The 26,468-nt window shown below is 38.3% G+C and overlaps 1 protein-coding gene and 1 long non-coding RNA gene across 3 annotated transcripts in view; one reads left to right on the top strand and one right to left on the bottom strand.

The window, feature by feature from the left end:
• The window catches only part of LIMS1 (LIM zinc finger domain containing 1), a 185,200-nt gene extending 162,798 nt beyond the window's left edge, over positions 1-22,402 (bottom strand). Inside the window, exon 1 of one of the 2 annotated variants that reach the window (XM_036026631.1) lies at positions 22,052-22,402. In XM_036026631.1, coding sequence (XP_035882524.1) covers positions 22,052-22,083 — 32 coding nt within the window. In that variant the 5' untranslated portion in view covers positions 22,084-22,402. The remainder of the gene's footprint in view (positions 1-22,051) is intronic. The other variant, XM_036026632.1, reaches the window with a different exon arrangement.
• LOC118500761 lies at positions 748-26,138 on the top strand. Its single transcript, XR_004903344.1, has 4 exons — positions 748-1,313; positions 6,703-6,707; positions 8,666-8,669; positions 26,126-26,138. It is a non-coding gene; the product is annotated as an uncharacterized LOC118500761 (long non-coding RNA).
• The last annotated feature ends 330 nt before the right edge of the window (positions 26,139-26,468 follow it).

Here is a 26,468-nt window from a genome sequence, read left to right on the forward strand (position 1 = left end):
ACATCATCATTACATTACCCAAGATTAAAATGAAGGAGAGGATCCTAGAAACAGCAAGAGAAAAGGAGACAGTTATCTAAAAAGGAGTTCCCATCTGACTGTCAGCTGATTTCCCAAAAGAGACCTTGCAGGCAAGAAGGGGTTGGAAAGAAGTATTCCAAGTCATGAAAGGCAAAGACCTATATCCAAGATTGCTCTATCCAGCTAAGCTTTCATTTAGAATGGAAGGGCAGATAAAGTGCTTCTCAGATAAGGTCAAGTTCAAGGAGTTCATCATCACTAAGCCCTTATTATATGAAATGTTAAAGGGATTTATCTGAGAAAAAGAAGATAAAAAACATGTACAGTAAAATGACAGCAAACTCACAATTATTAACAACCACACCTAAAACAACAACAAAAGCAAACAACTAGAACAGGAACAGAACCACAGAAATGGAGATCACATGGAGGGTTAGCAACAGGGGAGTGGGAGGAGGAGAGAGGGAGAAAAGGTACAGAGAATAAGTAGCATAGATGGTAGGTAGAAAATAGATAGGGGGAGGGTAAGAATAGTATGGGAAATGTAGAAGCTAAAGAACTTATGACACATGGACATGAACTGAAGGGGGGGAATGTGGGTGGGAGGGAGTAGGTAGGGTGGAGGGGGTAAAGGGGTAAAATGGGACAACTGTAATAGCATAACCAATAAAATATATATATAAAAAAGAAAAAAAAAGAAAATACTTGCACAGTATTACTGCAATTATGTATAGTTGAAATAACCCTTCAAGTATAATTTAATAACATATCTCATTAGCATTTACTCACATATTTTATGAGTATTTAAGAAGCATACTACACTAAACCCAAAAACCCATGTTTACCAAATAAAATATACTGCATCATTATTTATTCATTTGATAAGTATTTACTGTGCAATGCATTATTATATGAGCATGGGAAACACAGGTTTCCTAAAAAGTATAGCTATTTCTAGGACATTGCTATCTATTTAGGACTTAACCTCTACCAAAGTTTATCTAAAAACTCCAACCATTTGTTTAGCTAATCTCTAGCAATGGTTCCTCCTGGAAAGCATGATTAAGCCTGACTTAGCAAGAGAAAACTTCATTTCTAAACAGTTCCCAAGCCTTGTATCCTTGGAGTTATCATCTCCATCTTAATCAAGCTATGTTTGCTGCAGACTTCACATTCCAGAACCTATCACCACTACTTCCTTCACAGAAAGTGCTCTAAATAATCAAACATATTACCAGAAAGAGATGTGAGTGTTTCTTTAAGTCTGGTCTCACGGTCCCAAGATGACCCGTGTGGGGAAAAAATAGACTTCTGAAAGTCTGAAGAATCACTGGCATTTTTTTTTTGTCTTTTACCAAATTCAGCAGAGTTATACACTGAAATTAAACATCACTTTCTACACTTCACCAATGCCTCTTGTCATTAGCAGTAACACCCCCAAAGGGAAAAGTACTGGGAAATCCAGCTCTAAAATAGAGTAACAAAAATAACATAGCTTTCGTGCAACTATATAATTTCAATGCACTCATGGTTCAAACATTCCATTACAAAACATAAATATATTGTCTTAAAAAGGTATCTGCAGATATTTCATGCTTTGTATAGAGCTGGCAAATGCCCAAAAGACCAAAAATGCTCTCATTTCCTGATTTGGGTTAGCCAACTTTAAAAAACAGACAAACAAAATACACATTCAGTCCAAATGTACTTGAACAATAATAAAAAATAAATAAAATTTTAAAACATACACACACATTAAGTCCAGAAACATCATTAAATGATTTCAAACATTAGTCTTGCATTCATCTCAAAGTAACATCATTGTAATTCTGGTCCATCTTATGAAACAGATAACCTAGTTTCTTATACATGCATCTTTAAAAAACTTTAAACACATTTTTCATCATTACCCTCAATCATGTAAGTATGTTTGACCACCTATATGGGTTAAGAGCTAACAGAACTTTCTAGATGTAATGGGGCTAATCAAAAGGTTTTACTTTCTCAGGCTCATTTTAAAAAAGAGAAAACTAGCCATGGCTGGGTTGCCCAGTTGGTCAGAGTGCCATCCCAATACACAAAGGTTGCAAGTTCAATCCCTGGTCAGGGCACATAAAAAGGGAAATTTAGTCTCCAGCTATGCTTATAAAGGTTTCATGGCTTTTACAAGTATATAGCTACCCATACTCCTAGAACAAAAGGCTAAGCATTTAGTAGATGAATTACTCCATCTCAAGATTCTAATAAAGACTACTCTTTATTTCCTAAAACATGCTTCACTATGACAAAATCTACATTATATTCCAAAGAAAAACTATTCTGACAGCAATCCACTAAAACTCGAGGGATGAGTGTATTTTCATGTTGGCATCATCTTAACCTGTGATATTTTGGACATTTATCCACACATTCTCTGAATAAAAAAATTTGAAAGTAGTGAATAATTGTTTTGTTCTAAAATTTCCCATTAGAAACACGGACAGAGGTATTCGACTCAATCAGGCTAAATTTTAACCATACTCATATGCTTTATGTTTCTAAGATACCCAAAGAATAAATCTAAGGTGGATAGACAGCATAACTCCAAGTGCCAAGGTCCCTTCTTTAATTATAGGCTTAGCCCATGCCATTTTTACTTGACTGCTTCTGCAATTGTCTCTGTGAGCCAAGGACTGAGAGAAGAACTATGAGAGGGTGTCCAACCACTTGGAGCCAAGCAGGTCAAGCTAACCCTTGCTGAAGATTCTCTCACCATCGTGTTCTAAGGATTTGAAAAGAGAGACTCCCAAACTCAAGAATTCCAACTCTCCACCACACCATCCTTCAGTGATGAAATGTAGAACACTGACAATTCCCACAAAAGTCCCAGTGGTCGTCCACCGCCCTGGAATATGACTTGGCCTACTTCCCAGCAACTTAAAGTCCAACTACATTATCAGTAAGTGTGGAAGCACACTGGTCTTGCGATGAAGTCAGTCTAAATGGCACTTTCTAATTCCTGGGGTAAGGAAAAAACTTTACTCAAATTTTTTAAAATTTGACTTTAGGACTTCCAGTCAAGATGGAGGTGTAAATAGACACACTTCACCTCCTCACACAACCACAAAAAGAGTTACAATTAAATCTCAAAACAACACCCAGAAATGTCCGAAAATCAAACTGTATGGAAGTCCGACAACCAAAGATTTAAAGAAACTACAATCATTCAGATGAGTAGGAGGGGCAGAGTCACAGAGACCAGCTGAGAGGTGAGGAGATGGTATATGGTGTGGAGAGGTGGCTACAGTAGAGATGGTGAAACAGGCATGGGTGGGCTCACATTCACATGTGGTGGATAAAAATCAGGAGAGATACCTTGGGAGCAAAAGATCCCAGCCCCAGTCCAGAATGCATAGCCCAGGGTTCCAATGTCAGTAAGATAAACCTCCATAACTTCCAGCTATAAAAACCAGTGGGGGGTGGGACAGCTGAATAAACAGCAGGACTTTCAGGAAACTTCACTTAAGGGGTCCTCAAGTGTCTTAAAACGTACACAAAACTACCCACTCTGAGATTCAACACCACAGCAACAGCTAGAAGGGCACCAGTCTCATACAGGGAGTGGGGCAAGTAACTACTAGAAATGGGGAAAGTGCTAGGCAAACCTCCAGCCAACCAGCAGCACAGTCCCCTCTCTAAGCCCTCACCCCACATAGAGTCACAAAGCAGTGAAGTGGGTTGCCTCACCCTGGCAATTACCTACGGTTCCTCCCCACACAATTTACAGGTGCCTTTCACAGGAAGTCTAAGCAGCTCTACCTAATATACAGAAACAAACACAGGAAGGATGCCAAATTGAGGAGGCAAAGAAACATGGCCCAAATGAAAGAACAGAACAAAACCCCAGAAAAAGAACTAAACGAAACAGACATAGCCAACCTATCACAAAGCAGAGTTCAAAACACTGGTGATCAAGGTGCTCAAAGAACTCAATGAGTATGGCAACAACATAAAGAAAGAAATGAAGGTTACACTAAGTGAAATAAAGAAAAATCCACAGGGAACCAGCAGTGAAGAGAAGGAAGATGGGATTCAGACCAACAATTTGGAACATAAGGAAGAAATCAACAAGGATAGCATAAGGAGACTAGGACACCTCCAACTGTGCCAACATCCAAATAAGAGGGATGCCAGGAGAAGAAGAGCAAGAAATTAAAAACTTGTTTGAAAAAACAATGAAAGAAAACTTCCCTAATTTAGTGAAGGTAATAGACACACTAGTCCAGTTAGGACAGAGAATCCCAAACAAGTTGGACCCAAAGAGGACCACACCAAGACACATCATAATTAAAATGCCAAAGTGAAAGACAAAAAGAAAATCTTAAAAGCAGCAAAAGAAAAGTAGAGAGTTACCTACAAAGGCGTTCCCATAAGACTATCAGCTGATTTCTCAAAAGAAACCTTGCAGGCAAGAGGGGACTGGAAAGTATTCAAAGTGATGAAAGGCAAGGACCTACAACCTAAATTACTCTATCCAGCAAAGCGATCATTTAGAATGGAAGGACAGATAAAGCTCATCATCACCAAGCCATTATTACCTGAAATGTTAAAGGGACTTATTTAAGAAAAAGATGATGATCAAAACTATGAACATTAAAAAAGCAACAAATCCACAACTATCAACAACTGAATCTAAACAACCAATCAACCAAACAAAGCAAACAAACAGAACAGGAACAGAATCATAGGCATGGAGATCATTTGGAGGGTTATCAGCTGGGAGGGGGAAGGAGGAGAATACGGGAAAAGGTGCAGGGATTAAGAAGCATAATTGGTAGGTACAAAATAGACGGGGATGTTAAGAATAGTATAGGAAATGGAGAAGCCAAAGAACTTATATGCATGACCCATGGACATGAACTAAGGGGGCAAGACTGCTAGAGGGAAAGCGGTACCAGGCAGAGGGCAGTAAAGGAGGAAAAATCAGGACAAGTGTAATACCATAATTAGTAAAGTATACTTTAAAAAAATGTAACTTCAATACACAAGTCCATCATCCTATCTTCTTATCATGGAATGAAAACAACTTTAAATCAGTCATTTCATTTCCTCAGTCATATGGACACAACTATGGTCAGGAAGGAAACTGCAAAACAAAAAGATTAAATTCATTCTGGTTGGTGTCACTCAATGGACTGAGTGCTGGCCTGTGAACCAAAAAGTCGCCAGTTCAATCCCCAGTCAGGGCACATGCCTGGGTTGCGGGCTAGGTCCCCAGTTGGGGGTGCACAACAGGCAACTGATTGATGTCACTTGCACATCAATATTTCTCTCCCTCCCTCCCCCTCTCTCAAAATGTACATTTAATTTTAAAAAAAGATTAAGTTCTAGTTTGAATACAAGCATCATGAAGGAAATTTTGTTTTCCATTTAAAAAATGGACATTATTATATCCAAATGAGTTGTGGGTGCTCTATAAGCAACTTATTTACTCTTCAGACGTTTTGTTTCATATCCTTCATTGAACATTTCAAACTCTACGTGATATTTAATATGGAACTATTTATATAACTTCCTTAAAAAGGGAGTCACCCAAATTACAGACAGCTTTGCTAAGTAATGAAGAGCTGAGGCTATGCTAGTTCAGCTATATAGGGCATTAACTACTATAAATATATAGTAGTTAACAATACAGTTAACTACTGTATTTTGCCATGCATAATGCACACCCATGTTTTGGCCCAAATTTTCAGGGAAAAAAATCTCTCATTTTAATTTTTTTAAAGATTTTTTTTATTTATTAATTTTTAGAGAGGGAAGGGAGGGCGAGAGAGAGAGAGAGAGAGAGAGAGAAATATCAATGTGAGGTTGCTGGGGGTCATGGCCTGCAACCCAGGCAAGTACCCTGACTGGGAATCGAACCTGCGACACTTTGGTTCGCAGTCCATGCTCAATCCGCTGAGCTACACCAGCCAGGCTCATTTTAATTTTTTAATTCAATTATTTATTTATATTTAGATGCTTGTTTTTTGTTTATAATTTTAGCATTTATTTTTCAACATATTATGGTACAAGAAATTTTATGTAACAAATATTATAAAGCGTAAGAACAGACACAAGGTATTTCAGGTACTATCCATGTATAATGTGCATCCTTATTTTTCCCTTAAAAATTTGGTCAAAAAAGTGCACATTATACATGGCAAAATACAGTACATCCTTTGATGTCATGGCAATTGGCCAATAACAGGGATCCCTATATGTGAGCAGGAAATTGTCCACACACTCAACTGGGCTTCTGTGAAGGAGCACATGCCACCATAACCAGAGGGGCTCGTAACACAAGAGCACCATACTCTCAAAGAGTAGGGAGGCAGCCTGAGAGTGAGGGAAAAACACTGGTCCAAACTAGAAAATGAGATCTAAACAATGTATTTTTCTGAGAGCAGACCCTATGTCCAGTATTACACAAAAGTGTTATGTAATAAGGCAACACATATTTTTTAAGTAGGAGATTGGACAGAATTTTTTGACCATTTGTAATCTGTTGTTGTACTAGTGGGTTATTAAATAGTCAATGAAGGGAAGCTTCTCTTTTTAAAAGTATTGTAGTTCGAGAGAGATGGGGGATGGGTGGAAGAGAGTATGGGAAGATAAATGGTAATGGAAAAAATACAATTAAAAAGATGTGAAAAAGTCCAGCTGGTGTAGCCCATTTGGTTGGACATCATCCCACAAAGGGGAAGGTCACCAGTTCAAATCCCACTTGGGCACATGCTTAGGCTGCAGGTTTGGTCCCCAGACAGGAGGCAACCAATTGATGTTTCTCCCTCACATTGATGTTTTTCTCCCTTTCTCCCTCCCTTCCTCTCTCTCTAAAATAATTAATTAATTAAACAGTTTGTAAATTAAAAATGTAAAAAAAATTAAGGACAATTTAAAAATAAAAATGTTGCAGCTAAAATATGAAACGTCTTCAACAAAAAAATTAGAGTATTTCCATTTTGCAACCCCCTAATGAATTAATGATCTAGATTGAAAGTCTGCAAAATATGGCCCACACGTAAATTTGACCTGTTACCTATTTTTGCATGGCCTGTAAGATTTGATACTCTTACATTTTCAAATTTATTAAGGAATTCTTCATTTTTCCATTTTTAATAAGAACATATGAGCAAATACATAGAAAGCTTAATGTACTAGGCACTGTTTCATATGTTTTACATAGTAACTTTAGCTTGCTAACAACCATAAGATGGGTACTATTATCTTCATTTTACAGAAAGGCAGAGAGAATTTAGGCAATTACCAACAGATTAAGAAACTAAGATATGAGCACAGGCAGTTTAGTTTGAGTCAATGCTCTTCATCTTATATGCTGTGTCCCATCTATAGTATCTACTCAGTGATATATCTGGCTCTTTTCATTTCAGTAAAGCAGAACTGGTAAAGGAACATTAACCCCAATGGGCCTGGCACTTATCCAGACAGTCAATTACTAGAATTCATGCTGCAGCTTCTCCCTGTGTCAGCTTTGTACCCTTTAAAATTTCCAAATCTCAAATTCTAAACATGACAATATGGATATTCATATTTACCGTAATTCATACACTTACTTATTGAGCACCTAATATGTGTCAGGCATTGTTGCTAGGTCTTGGAACATGAAGGTGAATGGGTAAATCATTTCTATGATGAAAGTCAGAACCTAAAGTAGACATATGGGGAAATAACCCCTTAAACATGATGTGTTTTATGTCATGGGAATTACTGTGTATTAGGGAAGAGGGGAAATGAGTGTGCATTTCTATGGGTGAGCAAGAAGGGAATGTAATATCAGGGAAAACATCACAGAAAAAATGAATCTTGAAATGAATCTTGAAACATGATAAATTCTTGACAGGGCACAAATAGATAGGGAAAGAGCATGTAAAAACATGAAGAAACAAAGGAAACAGATACCTCCTAATTTCAAGCAGTTCTAAAAATGCAGAACACACAACTTGTGGGTAGTTAGGGGTGGGGTGGATGAATCACCACCACCCATGAAGCTGGAAAGGAAAGGTCGAGGACAAAACAAAAAACGTGTTATAAATCACAAAGCACTGCACAAACAGACAATAGTATTAGGTTGGACAAAAAGTCTGATTAGTTTTTTTCTGTAAAATAAAAGACACATTTTTCATTTTCACCAATAACTTTATTGATTTGGACATTATGTCAGCTATCTGCAGCTATTAGCTTCTAATGGACAGAGGTCAGGGGTGCTGCTAAACATCTTCCAGTGCATAAGACAGCCCCACAGCAAGGAATTATTTGGTCAAAATGTCAATAGTACCGAACTTCACAAACCACTTTTGACACATTGGATCAGTCACAACAGCCTCTCCATACACTGCACAAATCTTTTTTTGCACTTCAGTTGTTATTTTACCTTTCCTGAAGTAATAAAGCATAATATGCCAAAAATGTTGTGTATTTTCTTCCATTTTCAATATTAAAACGGCTGCACAAAAATTCCTCCATTTTTGTGTTTTTTTAAATGCACGCTGATATGACAGCTATCACAATACAATCTAACAAAATTGTTTCAAATGAAGTTAAAGACAATTAAGCACTACTACAGCCATCTTACAGGAAAAAACTAAACAAACTTTTTGGCCAGCCCAGTATTTAAGATAATCATCATTTAAATATTATCATTTCTGACCATCTGCTTCCTTAGCCCATGCAACACCAGCACATTCACACTCTGAAAAACCACAGAATCTGGGAGCCTTGCAAACACATCAGAAATTCTGAAAAGATTATTCCGATGCTCTGCTCCAGAAGCACCTGAGGTGGAATTATAATTTCCTTACACTTTTCCATCTAAAAATTTCAAATTTCAAACACTCTAGTTCTCAATTAGCTGCTTCACATCTTGAAAAGCCAGAAAAGACAAGCTTAGAGACATCTGAGAGATCTAATGTGTCCTTAAAAAAAGACTTTTTGGCCATTCCTTTTAGAAATGTGAGGGTTCAATGCAGGGAGTCTGGATTACTCAGATAATTGCTTCAATTTTCTTTTTCACTCTGCTTTTGGTCAGTGAGGCAGGAAATAAACAGCACCATAATTTAATTCAAGTGTCCTACAAACACATGTATTCTCCCTACCCTAATTCACTCTCCATTTCATTCTTGGAGAATTTCAGTGAAAATTAGGGATATACACTGTTTGAAAAAATTAGTGGTGTAAAAAGTGTGTTGAATTTTCAAAGGAGCACAAGTGGGCAGAAGATGGCTGCTGCCCTTTTAGGCAAATACGAATTTTTTTAAATTAAATGTTTTCAAAATATCATAGACTCACATACAGTTCTAACAAACAATACAGAGAGAGTCCATGTACACTTTACCCAGTTTCTTCCAATGGTAACATCTTACAAAACTGTAGTACAAGATTACACCCATGATACAGACATGGTACAGTGAAGATACAAAACATTCTACCAACACCAGGATTCCTTATGTTATTTCAGATCAAATCTTACTTTCCTCCCACTCTCACCCTTTATTAACTCCAAGCAATCAATGACGTTTTACATCTAATTTTGTCATTTAGAAAATATTATATAAATTGAACCACATCATACCTTTTAAGATGGGTTCTATTATTTTTTATGCAATATAATGCCTTTGAGGTCCATCCAAGTTGTTGCAAATATTAACAGTTTGTTCCTTATTATTGCTGAATTCCATACAGATGTACTACATTTTATCCACTTAACACTGACGGACATCTGGGCTTTCTCTAGTATTTGCATATTAAGAATAAGGTTACTTTCTGAATGTTAAACCAATCTTGCATACCTGAGATAAATCCACCTTGGTCATGATGCATAATTCTATTTATACTTTTCTGGATTCAATCTGCTAATGTTTTGTTGAGAATTTTTACATATATGTTCATGAGCAATATTGCTCTGTAGTTACCTTTTCCTATAATACCTTTGGTTTTAGTAAAGCTAATCTAATAGGGAAATTTTCCAGCCATCATTTCCTCTAGGACATTTTTATCCTACCCTCTTTCTCCTTTCCTTTTAGCTTTCCAATGACACAAACATTAGCACTTTTGTTCTAGTTCTATAGTAACCCGAGGCTTTGTTCTTTTTTTCCCCATAGTCTATTCTCTCTGTTGCTCACATTGGGTAATTTCTATTATTTATCTTCCAGTTCACTGATTTTTTCCTCCAATGCCTCCAGCCAAACCTATCCACTGTTGACCCCATGCACTGGACTTTTTATTTTGCTCATTTTTTCAGGTATAGATTTTTCATTTGGATCTTCCTTAGATCTTCTATTTCATTGCTGAGGCTTTATATTTCTTTATTTGTTTCAAGTATCTTCACAATTGAAAACTTAAGTATTTTTATCACGACTACTTTAAAACCTCTGTCAGCCCTGGGTGGTGTGGCTCAGGAAGGTTGCTGGTTTGATTCCCTGTCATATGCCCAAGTTGCATGCCAGCTGTCCCGTTGGATGTGTAAGAGGCAACTGATCAATGTTTCTCTTCCACGTTTCTCTCCCTCTCCCTTTCTCCTTCCCTTCCACTCTCTCTAAAAATAAATAAAATCTTAAAAAAAAAACCCAAAAACCTTCCTCAGATAATTCTAACATTTCTGTCATCTTGGTGCTGGTTATCTATTGTCTTTTTTCATTCACCTTAAGATCTTTCCAGTTCCTGTTATAACAGATGATATTCCAATAACACGTGAACATTTTCACATTGTGTGTGAGAAGGGATCATATCTGAACTTTGTTTTAACTACTTGCTTTCTCTGGCAAGGGACCTCCCTCATTACTGCCAGATGGAGGTAGAAATCCAGATTCCCTATTTGGCCTCCATAGACACCCAAGATGGGGACTCAATGTCACTGCTGGGTCAGGATGACAGTTCTAGTTCACTAATACTGTTATAATGGAGGGGCCAGTGACTACTGAAGATGAAAGGCCTGGCTCCCTATATGGCCTTTCATGACCTGGGGTACCAGGTTCTAGCCTGTTCAGGGTGCAAGTCTAGGCTTCCACTTGGACTTTGCTGACATGGGTAGGGGTGGGGCCACAGTCCTTTCTGGGTGTTTGTCTTGACATTTTATTTTTTCTTGTTAAACTGTATGTTTACCGGTTCTTTGGCTAGACAGAAGTTTTTTTGTGTGTTTTTTTAAAATTAATATTACAAGGAGAGGGGGAGGAAGGGAGGAAGAGAGAGAGAGAGAGAGAGAGAGAGAGAGAGAGAGACGAACATCAGTTTACCGTTCTACTGATTCCACAATGTATTCATGTATTTACTGGTTGCTTCTTATATGGGTCCTGACCGGGGATTGAACCTGCAACCTTCATGTATGAGGATGATGCTCTATCCCAGTTAGGGAGAGAGAGAAGTCTTTTTATGTGGGTTTTTTCTCTGCATCTGTTGGCATTTCCAGACTGCCACATTCTTCAGCTCCAAGTCCGGGATATATAAGGTTAAAAAGAAAGCTCAGAAAACTCACCACCCTGCTGTTTATCAGGTTCCATGGTTCTAAGCTAGCATGCCTTCTGTTTTCCAGATTTCGGGATCATCTTATTGTGTTTGCTTTATAAATGATGTCCAGCATTTTAGTTGTACTTAGTGGGAGAAGTAGGAAAATGTGCATATGATCCATCTTCTCCAAGTTCTTATATTTTAAATGTTGGGGGGAAAATGCAAAAAAAAATATGTTGTGATGTGAAAATTATATGCAACTCAAACTCCAGTGTCTATAATTAAAATGTTATTAGATTGTAGACATACTTCTTTACTTACATATTGTCTTTACCTGCTTTCATGGTACAACAGCACAGCTGAACAGTTGTGACAGAGACCCTATAGGCTCAAGCTTAAAATATTCATTATTCACCCATTAGATAAAAAGTTTGCCGCATTCTGATCTAGGGCAGTGATCATCAATAGCTGCTGAAATCACAATAAGAGAAACAACCAGGCATCATGTACCTCCTGACAGAAGAGCCCAATACCATCTACCATGTAGTCATGAAGTAGTGTGGGGATCAAACCTGAATCTTATCAGACCTCTAGATCCAAGGAGGAAATTGCTGATCTAGAAATCAAAAGTATTTTCATAACACTAAGAAGTTACAGCATATTTGCCTTTTCTTATTCTCATTCTCTCACAAGTGCACTCTGGAGTTTTTCAGAAAGTACATGACATGAAATATTACAAAGACTAAATGCAAGCTGACTTCAATAAGACATTAAAGAGATATGCAAAAAAAGAGGGAGTCTTCTCTCTGTTTTTTCTTGTTTTTGAAAATAATTATAAAATGTTATTTATGTTAACATACAAAAGCTTTATTAAATTTCAAATACAGCAAATATCAATAAACTCTTCAGGGTGCTCAATAATTTTTAAGAGTATAAAGTGCTCCTGAGACCAAGAAGTGTGAGAACTACTTTTTTAGATACAACTACCAAATTAGTGGCTACAAAGAAAACAAAACAAAATGTTTAACTATACTCTGAGGATGCAATCTGCCAAATCCCAACTATAAGAAATCCTTCGAGCCAAGCAACACAATTTCAACAACAATATCAACAACAATATCACAAGATGGAGGCAAGGGTGGGATAGAAGGAGCATTTATCTGATAGAAGAAACAAAAAGACTTATCAAGCTATCAAAATGTGTAAACTGTATTTAGATCCCAATTTGGAAAACTATAAAATAAAATGGATGTTTGAGATATATGGAAAATTGAACACCAACTGGGTAGTTGATGATACCAAGGAATTATTACTAATCTTTCTTTTAGGTGTGATAATGATGTTGTAGTTATGTTTAAAAAGTTTTCTAGAGGTGTCCTTATCTTTTAAGAGCACATTAAAATCTTTCTAATATGCAACAGGGAAAGAGAAGTGAAAAAAGACTGGCTCTGAGCCAACAATTATTGAAGATAATGGTAGCACACTGTTCTACATTACTCTATTTTTATACATCTAAAGTTCTCCATAATAAAAAATTTAAAAGTATGAGATTTCATGGCATTCTTCACCCAAGAAGGAATGAGGATGAACAATCTGTGAGGCCTGTACCATGAGTGGTCTGCAGCCTATGTTCTGAGAGCACTGCTCCTCCATCTGATTCTGAATTTCCCCAAACTGGTCCAAATTAATTTCCCCAACCAGGCCTCTGGTTGAACATGGCCCTGACTGACATATCTCTTCCTGCTGAAAGAGTTCAATAAATATTTGAATGGTTGTCAGTCTTAAATAAACAATAAATCTATAACAACTGGTGACAAATGATCATTTCTGCATTTAAATATGTTTTAACTTCTCCTATAGTACTTATACACAAATAGCTACAATGCAAGATAGACATTGTATAATTCCCATGGCCCACAGTACAGCCTACACAATGGACACAATGAATGGGAACATATGTCCCCAAATTTGTAAATACCACTTTAGCATATGCAAATGTGATCAAGATTTCAAAGTGAAAATAGCAGAAGTTTGTATATTACACAGAAGTACATATGCACTAAATTTAAGTGAAGAATTTATTCTTATTTGGTATGTTCTTTATAAGGTCAGAAAAGAACAGACTAAAGAGGCTGAAGCAGTCAGGGAAGCCATCTTCAAGGTTAAACAGAAGAGTTTAACCTGGGCTTTGACAGTAAAATGTCAGACCCTCTACCCTGTAGAAAAGGAAAAGCCATGTTTAAAAAGAAGGACTATGATATGTCTTGGCAGTGAGAAAATATAAGCTAAAGAAAGAATAGGTTGGTTGAGCATGTTACAGAAAGCCTTGAAACCTAGGAGAAGTAGGGAGCTATGACCTTTTGTTGAACAGTGAACTGAGAAGACTGCAGGGTACTTCACTGTGAACCCCAACTCCATCACTTACTGTATGACTTCTTACCCTCTTGAGTTTCCCCATCTATAAAGTGAACATAAAAATCCTACTTCATGGTGCAGCTGTTGACAGTAAGGTTTGTTACACGGATGTTTCAAAACTTAAAGTAATTTTCTGTCGAAGTAGATAATTAATAAAAGGTCATTATTACCCAGAAAGTTTTCAAAAGAATGGCTTGGCAGTGAAATGAATAATGTAAACAGGGATGACTAAACTTCATTTGAATTTCCTCCCAATGTTCTGTGAATGTTGAGTCGCTGCCACAAGTACGTAACACACTGTAGAGTTAAGTTAAAAAGGTGAAAGCTATCTTGTCTTACTCAAAGTTTTGTCAATTTATTCAAACAATGACCCCAGTACTAAGCAGAGCTGGCTCTGGACCCTTCAATTTCCTAACAAATGAAGGAATAAAAGGAGAAATAAAGCTCATTTAAATCCAGTTTATTTTTCTTTGGACATTTAACAAGTGTGATTAAGATATTCTTTTACTTCCAGAGACTGCAATGTGACAGAAAAGATTAAACATGTAAACTAATAACTATCATACAAAACAATAGTTGATAACTACTAAAAAAGAAGTCAAAATGCTTTCATAGGACAGATACAAGCTATGAATCTCTAATATCCTAGCACACAACAGGGACTCAATGTATGTTCCAGGAATCATTACTTCATGGGAGAAGTGGCAATTCCACCTCAGATGCAAAGACACAGGAGAAGATGGTCATCTAGCCCAAGAGAACAGCATGCACAAAAGCACTGACATGGGAAAACACCAGATGTTTCCAGAAATGGCAAGTGGGTTAAAGTTTATTGAAACAAAGACTAAAGGAACAATGTGTGGTAGGACATAAAGATGGGCTGGGGGCCAGATCACAAATAGCCTTAAATTTCAGGCTCTGGTGTTTGGACCTGATTTGATAGTCAATAAAAAGATGTCTTAACATTTTGAAAAGAGGTAAATATGAACCCGGAAGCAACATGAATAATAGGACAGTTAAACTGAAAGATTCTTAAGAGGAGGGACCATGTCTCATTCACCTTTTGAATGTCCACTGTTGCATCTGTACTATGCCTTGCATATTAGAAATAAGCTGTGGCACAGAGAGCAACTGCCCACCCGATGTCCATTCTCCCCCTCCTCCTTACTATATTAGTAAGGCAGATTCTATATGGGACAGCAAGGTGCAAATTTTTAAAATCTTCAATTACTATAATTGTATTTTTAATTTATGGTAATAAAGCACATACTATGTAAATGTTACCACAAATTCTGTAACCTAGAATCTGTACTTTACCAACATTTAAGTAAAAACAGGAACATACCAAAACTACTGTTCCACCTCAAATGTTTAATATGCACTAGGATTTTATTTTGCATTCATTAAAATCTTTCCCAACCTTAATATTGTTATCTTAAATTCACTTGAAAGATAATTAGGATGAGGGTGAAAATGAAGTCAGTAAGAAAAGATTCAAAAGAAAATTCTAAAGTAGGAACTCAGAAAGAAGTGGATATACAGAATGAAAAAGAAGATGAAATCAAAACTATGTTAGTGTGCCATTAACAAATATGGAGAAATTAGGAGTTGTAAGTTTGGGAAAAGAAGCAGGGTGGTAGGAAAAATTAACACCAAAGACTACAGTTACCATTAACAGAGCATCTAGTAGGTTCCTGGCATGATGTTAAATTTTTTAAAAATTACCACGTGTATATGATTAAAAAAAAATCAAAACAGTGTAAAAAATTTCCCTCTCATTCTAGAGTCCTAAACTCCCTAGTTTACTAGATTCCCTCATCAGTGGCAACAATTATTAATAATTTCATTCATATCCTTTCAGATATGTTTATATTTGCTTTCATATTTAATTCTCACAACCACTCTCTGAGATAAGTGGTATTACTTTATAAATTAAGAAACTGAGCCTTAAGGAGGTTAACTAGGCAAGGCCATAAAGCCATGAAGGGACAGAGCAGGGGATTGGAACATAAGCCCAAACATCCACGCACATAGCTCTACATACTCAGGGGTCTCCTACACAAACACTGGCACAAATGGTCAAAGTGCTTGTAATAACAAAGGACCTGTTATTTAAATTATATCACATTTATAGTGAGAAATAATATGCAGCCATAAAAACTAAGGTTAAAAAACATAAGGTAGATTTGACCCAGCAATCCACTGCTGGGATTATATCCTAAGAACCCTGAAACACCAATCCAAAAGAACCTATGCACCCCAATGTTCACAGTGGCACAATTTACAATAGCCAAGTGCTAGAAGCAACCTAAGTGCACCCATGAGTAAATGAGTGGATCAAAAAACTATGGTACATTTACACAATGGAATACTACACAGCAGAAAGGAGTTCCTATCCTTTGCGACAGCATGGATGGAACTGGAGAGCATTATACTAAGTGAAATAAGCCAGGTGGTGAAAGACAAATACCATACGATCTCACCTTTAACTGGAACATAATCAACAAAAGAAAAAAGCAAGCAAAATAAATAACCAGAAACACTGAAATTAAGAACAGTCTGACAATAACCAGAGGGGAGGTGGGAGGGGTTAATGGGGGGAAGGGTTATCAAGACCTACTATGAAGGACACAGGGGCAAAACCAAGGGGGAGGGTGGAAACAAGGGAGGGAGAAGGGTTTGGCTGGGGGCAGGGTGTGGAGTGTTGCAGGGGGTGGTAACTACAGACAACTGTAATTGAACAACAATGAAATAATTAAAAAAACCCACCTAAGGTAGATATCCAGATATGCCACATAGGAAAAACTCAAAGATAGCTGATTAAGATAAAAAAAAAAGCAATTGGGTAATTATTGTGTACTAGGCACAGAGTTTCAGTTTGGGGTGATGAGAAAGTTCTGGAGATGGACAGTGTTGATGGTTACACAACAATGTGAATGTACTTAATGCCATTGAATGTACACTAAAAAATGATAAAGATGGTAAATTTTATGTTATGCATAGTTTACAATTTTTTAAATCCTGAAAAAAAGCAATTGTAGAACAGTATGATTTTGATTCCATTTTTGTACAAAGAGAATGTGTGTGTATACATGTAAGTACTTTTTGTAGATGTTTTTTATCCTTTATTTTACTCTCAGGCATCCTAGCAAGGCTCTAGACTTCACCATACTAATACTGAATCCTGTGTCTCCCACTCCCATCTTTTGGCCTTCGAGCTCAATTCCTAGTATCCTTTTCCTACCTGACACAGAATATACATTCAGACCCTGGTTTATCCAAGCAGCTTCCCAACCCCTATGTTAAATGTCACTATAGAATCAACAAACTCCAAAATACATTCCAACATGAAAAACTGTTCAGGAAAATGCTCCCTATGTGCCCTCAGCGAGCTGCAGTGTGGAACTGTCTGATGAGTTCAAGTAAAAGAGATGAGGCGGTGTAGGTGTGAGGAGGGACAGAGCCCTGGCTGCTGAAGAATGCACAGCATGTGGCAGCAGGCAGTGCGGCTCCCACCTCTCAGGGATCTCACAATTAATGTTTCTAGAAGACAACATGGCAACACTCCAGCATGTAAGACATATGATATTCCTGTGGGTGAAAAACCATAGCTTAAAACATAATTACAATAAATTTAAAATCAACAAGTGATTTGAGATACTTTTCCTTCTTCGTATTTAAGTGCGACCCTAACTTAATTGTTGAACATAACCCCTACTCAGGTGTATTTAAATGATCATCTGAAGAACAAACACAACATTATTCTCAGAATAAAGCTCTGCTCTCATCACCAATCTACTGTAGTTGTTAAAGTTTCTCTGACCCGGTGGAGGGGCAGAAAGGAAAACTCACTTGCTGTGCCTGCATTTAGCAAGAGAAAGAGCTATCCAAGTGATGATTCAAAGGAAAGAAATGGGAATGATTAAAAACAAAAAAATCAAGACAGCACAGTCCTGATAGTTTTTTTTCTAGGCTCATATGGCACAAAACAACCAGAGCTGAAAAGTATCTTTTCTACCATCAAATTTTCATTAATTTTCTTATAAATTAAGAGCTCAGTTTCCTCACCATACAAACAGGCATAAAGCACTGAAGTTTTGTTTTTGTTTTGAGTATTAACACTCCACAAAATTGTGCAGAGACTAGGCTAATCTTCTCTGGATCATTCCAATTTTAGTATATGAGTATGTGCTGTTAAAGCAAGCACAGAGTGCTTACATTTTATGAAGACACTCACTGCCATGACATTTACCCCTCTTCATAACAACAGTGGAAAATCTTTAAGGCCACCAAGTTGCTTTTTCCATGGTGGTTCTTCATGGCTTAGTTACTAAGTCCCACTAAAACTCCCCCAAACTAGAAAGATCACACTACAACAAGCATTCAGTACATATCTTCAAGAGAAATCACTGTATACATTCCTTTTTAAATATCCCAAATATCTGCACTTCCCACATCATTTAGGATTATGTATTAACAGTGGTTCTCAAAGAGTGGTGTGGAAACTTGGAGAGGGGGGACAGAGGGAGGGGGCATTTCTAAGACCTTTTCACAAGGTCTAGAAGATCAAAAGTATTTCTCATAATAATGCTAAGAAGTTCCTAAGACATTGATGTAGACTTTTACACTGTGTTGACACTTCCACTGATATTGCAAAAGCAATTGTAGGTACAACTGCTGGTCTCTTAGCACTAATAAAGTTAGTGGTAGTATAACCAAATTCTTCAAGTACTTACAGGAAAAGAATGTCAATTTCTCTTTAAGTGTCCTTGATGAAAATGGTACAGTCACTCCAGAAAAGTCTGTCATACAGTCTGGCAATTGTACTCTTGGACATTTATCCCAGAAAAAAGGAAATATATTTACAAAAAACTAATCCATGAATGTTCGTAATAGTTTTATTATTAATAGTCCCATACTGGAAACAGCCTAACTGTTCTTCAACAGGTAAATAGTTAAACTGTCATATACCGACACTATGGAGTACTATTCACCAATAAAAAGGAGCAAACTATGTAACAAAATGGATAAATCCCAGGGAATTAAGCTGAATAAAAGAGAGGCAATCCCAAAAGGTTGTATACTGTATGACTCCACTTATATAACATTTCTGAAATGACAATTTACAAATGTTGAACAGATGAGTGGTTGACAGGTTCTGTTGGAGGAGAAGGAAAATATGGAGCTGGCTATATGTATAAAATGGCAACAAGAGGGATCCTTGTAGTGGTGAACTAATTGTTCTGTATTTTGACTATGGTGGTAGATACAAGACCTACACACAGAACTAATTACACACACACACACACAAAAGTATAAAACGGGAAATCTAAATAAGATTGAGTGATTGTATTACTATAATATCATGGTTGCAACAGTGTACTCCCATGTTGCAAAAATACTACCATTGGGGGAAACCAGGTAAAGGATACGCTATTGTGTTTTACAACTACATGTAAATCTACAATTACATCAATGAAAATTTCCATTAATGTATATATATCCATGTTCACTGCAGCATTATACGCAATAGCTAAAACATGAAAGTGACTGACGTGCTCATCAAAGGATGACAGGATAAACAAATGAATAGTATTACACACAATGGAATATTCTTCAGCCTTAAAAAGGAAAGAGATTCTGACACATGGATGACACACATTCTAAAACATGGATGAACCTTGAGGACATTATGCTGAGTGAAATAAGCCAGTCACAAAAAGACAAATGCTGTATGATTCTACTCATATTAAGTACTGGAACAGTAAAAAATCAGAGACACAAAATAGAGTAGGGATAACCAGGGACTGCAGGAAGGGGGAACGGGGAGTTATTTTTTAATGTGTAAAAGTTTCCGTTCTGCAAGATGAAGAGTTCTGAAGATGGAAAGTGGTGATGGTTGTACAACAATGTTTAAGTGTACTTTATACAAAACTAAAAAAAAAGTAAGGGACTGCTAACAGAAAATTCAGGATGGAAAGGGGATGGCATCAAGGAGAGACACTGGATCAGAAAAGGGTTCAAGGGCCTTAAAAGGAAACTATCATAGCCATGGTATAATTTTTTAAAGATTTAATTTATTTATTCTTAGCGAGGGGAAGGAAGGGAAAAAGAGAGGGAGAGAAACATCGATTGGTTGGTCCACACGTGGTTCAACTGGGGACTAGCCTGCAACCCAGGCATGTGTCCTGATCAGGAATTGAACTGATGACCTTTCAGTCTGCAGGCCGGCACTGAACCCACTGAGCCACACCAGCCAGGGCACTGTTCTTTATATTTCACATATGTTTTAAATTTTGTGTCAATTTAATATTCAATACTTTTAAAAAGTGTCAATGGCCCTGGCTGGCGTGGCTCAGTGGATTGAGCGCGGGCTGGGAACCAAAGTATCCCAGGTTTGATTCCCAGCCAGGGTACATTCCTGGGTTGCAGGCCATAACCCCCAGCAACCGCACATTGATGTTTCTCTCTCTCTCTCCATCTCTCTCCATCTCTCTCCCTCTCCCTCTCTCTCTCTCTCTCTCTCTCTCTCTCTCTCTCTCTCTCTCTCTCTCTCCCTCTCTCTCTCTCTCTCTCCCTCTCTCTCTCTCTCTCTCTCTCTCTCCCCCTCCCTTCCCTCTCTAAAAAATAAATAAATAAAATAGACCTTAAAAAAAAAAAGTGTCAATGAAACCACACAAATTATGAATGTTACTTAATCATGACCCTTGGACTTCATTTTTGTCACCTGTGATGAAAAAGAGGTGTGCATAAAGCATTTCTGCTGCATACCAAAGAAAGCCAATTGTTTTGAGGAAAAGCATATGTATGTGCTTTAGTGACAAGATGAATTAAAGGCTTTTTTTCATGACACCATTTTTACTGGAAATAAAAATTGACACACAAACCATGGCTTTTAGATTTGTACAATATCTGGCAAAGATTTCTTGAAACTGAACAAAATTAACCTGTTACTTTGAGGAAAACAGTTGGTAATAGTTGCCAAAAATAAAAATCAGGCTTTCAACTGAATATTAGAATGCTGGAAAACTAGTACCCACCATGAGTGGGTTTGACAAACCCACCATGAGTTTGACAGCTTCTCAAAACTTAAGGGAAATCAGTGGTGATATTAACAAATGTGGTTTAGTGACATTGTTTAATGAAATGTGTCAGCATTTGGAAGAGCTGCCTTAACTCAATGAATCAATTACTTTCCAAATGACAAACAAAAGAAGTTAAAATGGGTTAAAAAGTCCATTCAAACTGCAGGATAGACCAATGAATTTTAATGTAACATTTGTGAAAGTTCATTGATAAGGCATCAGATTCTACATCCAAACTAACCTTTAAGAAACTACCACTTACCTCGTTTGGGTCCAGTAACAAAGGATATTGCTCCTTTTCCCAACTACTTATCAATCAATGTAAGACCAGATTGTCTTCATATAGTTCAATCGAAATATATAGCAATAAACAGAAGGCATAGGAGATGGGAAAATCCAGTTGTCTGCTACTATGTCAGACATTTAAGAGCTGCAAAATGTAGAGGAATGCCACCCCCCTCCACACAAATATTTTTGTTTAAAAGTACTATTTTCGTATAAGTGTGTTATATATGTTAACATTATATGTTGTTTTTAAATGAATTTAAAATATTTTTAAATGTCTCAGTTTTCATTTGTAATACAGCAAAGACCTATTATATACACACACACACACACACACACACACATAACCATTCTAAGTAAAGCTTCTTTCCTGTTTTTAAAATGGGTGCTAAGACTGCTGGTCCATATTGCATTCCAACCGTTAGACTATAAATTACTCAACAAATATTTGTTGTTCAGTACTTTGCTAAGCACTGAAACAGTATTCGCCCTCAAGCGCTCATAATATATCGGACACACTATTAAAATATCTCGTAGGAACCGCAAGCAGGCCCTGTGCTGCAGGGCACGCCGGGGAGGGCGGAAGAGCCGCCTGGAGGGGGGCTGGGCCCCGACCATCCCGCGAGGGACGCGGCCTCGCCGGAAGGGACGCGGGGACAAAGACTGACGCCCAGGCGGCGAGAAACCCGGGGAGCGTCCCGCCGCCGATCTCTCGGGTGCTCAGCGCCGAGCGGCCGAGACAGGGACAGGGGAACGGCCCTTACCTGTTGGTCATTCCTGCCGCCACGCCCAGCATCTCTCCGGAGTGGACCGCCGCCCTCTCAGCACCTCTAGTCCGAGTCCGACTGCCGCTCCAACCCCGCCTTCTTTCCTCGTCGAGGGGGCAGACCGTGGGGGTCTGGGCGGGCCTAAGGCAGGAAGGAGAGGCGGACCAAGGGCGGGAAGGCCACCGCCTCCGCCACCGACTCCCGTCAGGAGCCAGTAAATGGCTGGGCTGGCCACGCGGGGGCGCGCTGCGCAGGGCGAGGAGAAGTGGCAGTGCCGTGGTCCCGCTCGGCGAGAGACCTTGCCCGCCCGGTGAGGCACGCTGGAGGTGAGGCCCGGTCAGACCGTGGCCGGAAGTTCCCAGGACTGGCCTCGGTCCTGGTTCTTGGGTGAGGGCGTCGCACACCGGAAGCGGAAGGAGCTGGCCTGGTTCTCATTCCCCAAGACATCCCTGTTCCTGCTTTGTTGAACCGCCAAGGGGCTCTGGCCCAGGCCTTGGGTGCAAGCTGCTAGGGTCTACGAAGTTCACCCTGTCCTGTTCAGGGGTCCTGAGAAGACTCCATAAGAAGGTGGTGTCCTCATTTGGATTGGCCACCACTGCATCCCTGTCTGTGCAGAAAGCCTGGCACATTCTGGGTGGCTCACGAAGACTTTCACTGCGCATAGGAATTGTGAATTAGGAAATCTAACCTTTCTTCGAGACACTCTAGTCTTCTTTCTGCATTCTTTTCTTTCCTCCTTTCCCTCACTTTCTTTCGCCTATTCCCTCTACTAAAACCTGAAATATGCAAAGCATCTAAAACAGCCGGGGTATCAAACTAACCTTCACCACACAGGCGGCACATCATCCTGGCAGGTGCCTTTAAAGGGCTGAATATAATTTTAGGACTGTATAAATGTAACTACTCCTTAACAGTTAAGCAAGAGTTCAGCACTGCCAGTGGGTAGAAATAAGGTGCAGGGCCAGCAAAAACAAGGTGGAGGGCTGCATTTGGCCTGTGGGCCTTGTGTTTCCCACCTTTGTAATATAGGTTATATACTCTGGGCATAAAAGATCTCTTCTATGATACCTGATTTTGATTGTGTAACTATACCTAATTTCTAATTAAAGGATGAAAACTCTTGTCTGCTACTAGTCTAGATATGTGATGGGAAAACACTGGATGCCTTTGACATCCTTATATCAAAATAAATTATAAAAAGAGCAAACATTTGCATGTGAAAAAATACAGAAATATTAGAACAAAAGACATGGGAGAAAAATCAAGAACAAACTAAGGTTGGAGCAAAGAGAAACTTTCCAAACAAGATATAAATGCCAGAAGTCATAAAATTTGAAATCAGTAAATGTGATGACCAAAAAATATCTTAATTTCCTTATGACAAAAAACAATTAGTAACAAAAAGTCCAACAACTCAGAAAAAAAGACAAGGTCTATATGACAGTTTCCACAGAGGTTGGGTGAGAGGGAGTTAACGCAAGAAATATCCAAACCTGAAAGAATTTTTACAAGTTTATTTGAACCAACTGACAAAAATTTCCAGGAAACAAAATCTCAAGGGATTGAGAAAATGCTCTGGAAAATTATAGTTTTACCACTTATTTATACATCAGAATGAAAGGGAGGTGGAAGAAAGCAAAGGGAGGAGGGGACTCTCTAGGGCTGGATTAAAAAGTAAAATGATAGACACATACTTCTACAGAGGTGAATATAGGATAGTTAACAATTAACATAATAATAACAATGAGGGGATTTGTAGTCTCTGCTCTGGTGGTGGATGTGCTTTCAGGGTTCAGAAAAAAAGAAATGAGGTTGATATTCCAAAGGTATGTTATCTTAGGTGCAAAAAGACAACAGATAGGCTTGCTTAAGATGAAGATGGACCTTTGATAGAGAAAAATAACTGCCTTAGGACATAACTACCTGCCTTGAACTGATTTAAGTCAGAAGTTTTCATTTCTGCCATCCTATGTGGTTATTTTAGGTCTCTGAGTTTATAAGCCTGCCATGAAGCTTCTCAGGTTTACTGTGTGGCCCCTTTTTTTGTTCACCAAAAGAAATACACATAATTTGTAAAAGTACAAGAAAGTATCCAATCAAAATCTGAAATACCATTTTTCACATACAAAGATTAACAGTTGAACAATATGCTGTTTTGATGAGGATACAGGGAAATAAGTACTTGGATTTACTATTGGGAGAATAAAATCACGTAATTTTTATAAAGGACAAGTGAGTAACATTATAATGTGAAATTCAGCTCCACAAGAATCTAGGAAATTCACATTTTGGAATTCACCTTACACATGTATTCTTATTTATACAGAAACAGTATGCATAAGTGTTAAAGCTATCTATGGAACTATTTATAAACTAAATGACATAATTTTTACTGTCGGTATTTAGCTAGATATCAAGAAAGGAGAGCAAAAAGGATTTAAATATTGAGTTTAATAAGCTGGAAAGCATAGCCTGTTTGTTAGCCAGGAAACTACAGCATCACACCCCAGGAAATTACAGTATTTCTCTGCCAAAAGGAATTAACACTCCTAATTTTCCACCTCAGATACCAGATTGCCAGGTGGGAACAGGTGGTGTAGGGGAGGAGGGAGGCAGACACATGCAATAGAAGTCTAAATGGTTTGGGAGGAGGTGCTTGAGCAAAGAGGCCTCTTAGTCTAGCTTGTGGAGAGAAGGAATTGGTTGGGAGGTGGGCCCATCTGAAGCTCACTGAAGCTTGGGAGTTCACTGGTCACTTTGAAAGGGCACCTGACACATCCCAAATCCAAGCTAATATAACCCCAGGGGAATAAAGAAGCTAATTCTCTCTTTCTCTCCTCCCCAACCCCCACCTGGTGATGCACTTGCCTGTCCTTCATGTGCTCTCTTACCTGGGAACACATGCTATGTGGGTCTAGCAGCTACCAGGCCCACAGCAGATGGTGTGGACTCCAACAGGACTAAGTTCTCTGGCTACCTTGTGGACTCCACCATCAGTGCAACCTGGATGGGGAATGAAACCACTTAGCGGCCACCTGCAGGCTCCAAAGGGCTGTACTTTAATATGAAGCAGAAACTCTGGACATTGGCTTTCATCTTGGCTTTGCTGAGGACATGGTTGGACTTTTTCCATGGCGGAACAGAGGGAGATGGGACACTGAAAACCCAGGGGGCAGTTTCTATCCCCACTCAAATAAACTATGCCGTACCCCAATCTCCCATGCAGTCCTTGAAATGCTTTTTTCATGATCCTGTGGAAGGACCTAATTTCTACCTACAACATAATGACTAGGATTTTCTTTAAAGTAAAATGTTGGTGGGGGGAAGGACTAGGTAGGAGTATTGTACCTGAAACACAGCTTTGGCTGTCTGCCACAATGAAATCAAACTCATGAGACAGCTGCTGATGCAAGAGGAAACAAGTTTATTCAGCTGTCATGATGCAGGAGAATGGTGGACTCCTGTCTCAAACCCCTTCCCTCAGTCCTGCTCAAGCCCGCAGTTCTTATAGGAATAAGGATGGTAGGGCTTTATTTCTATTCAATTATCTTCCTAGCTTTTGTCACACTGGGGTCCTGTCCATTCACCTCTCATTTCCCTGGGCTTAGTATAAGAATCCCCCAACTCCTGTGCCATCATGGCCAATGGGGCAAATTCCCTGGTGCTCCAACTGACTGTTTGTGGTAACAGTGTCAGTGAAACAAAGTTGGCCATAGTTGATAACTGTTGAAACTGGCTCATAGGTACATGAGGTTTTTATATTACTTTGTCTACTTTTGTACATATTGAAATTCCATAATTAAATTGTTTTATAAATGTAAAAAAGAAGACTGAACAAGGAGGGTCATTGTAATTTTGTTTTTAAGAGCAACTGAGAAAATTTATTTAACCAGGCCATTACTTAAGTAAATTATGGTATCTACATTCAGCTATTAAAAAATAAAACTAACCAGAAGCCATATGAAAAGATGCTCACATCACTCAGTAATCATCAAGAAACTGTAAATCAAAACCACAATAAGATACCACCTCACATACATTAGAATGGCTGCTATCAACAAGTGCTGGCAGAGATGTGGGGAAACTGGAACACTTGTGCACTATTGGTGTGAATGTAAAATGGTGCAGCCACTGTGGAGAAAAATATGTCAGTTCCTCAAAAGATTAAAAACTAAATTATCATATGATCCAGCAATCTCATTTCTGAGAATCCAAAAGAATTGAGAGCAAGATCTTGAAGAGATATTTGCACAACCATGTTTATAGTATTATTATTTACAATAGCCAAAAGTGGAGATAACCCAAATGCCCACTGAAGGATGAATGAAGAAATACAATCTGTTACAGGTATCCCCACTTTTCAAAAGTTCATGTTAGGCCACTTTACTTTTATGAAAGACCTACATTAGTACCT

Source organism: Phyllostomus discolor, chromosome 5 (genome assembly GCF_004126475.2).
Source record: "Phyllostomus discolor isolate MPI-MPIP mPhyDis1 chromosome 5, mPhyDis1.pri.v3, whole genome shotgun sequence".
In the NCBI taxonomy this organism is placed as follows: domain Eukaryota; kingdom Metazoa; phylum Chordata; class Mammalia; order Chiroptera; family Phyllostomidae; genus Phyllostomus; species Phyllostomus discolor.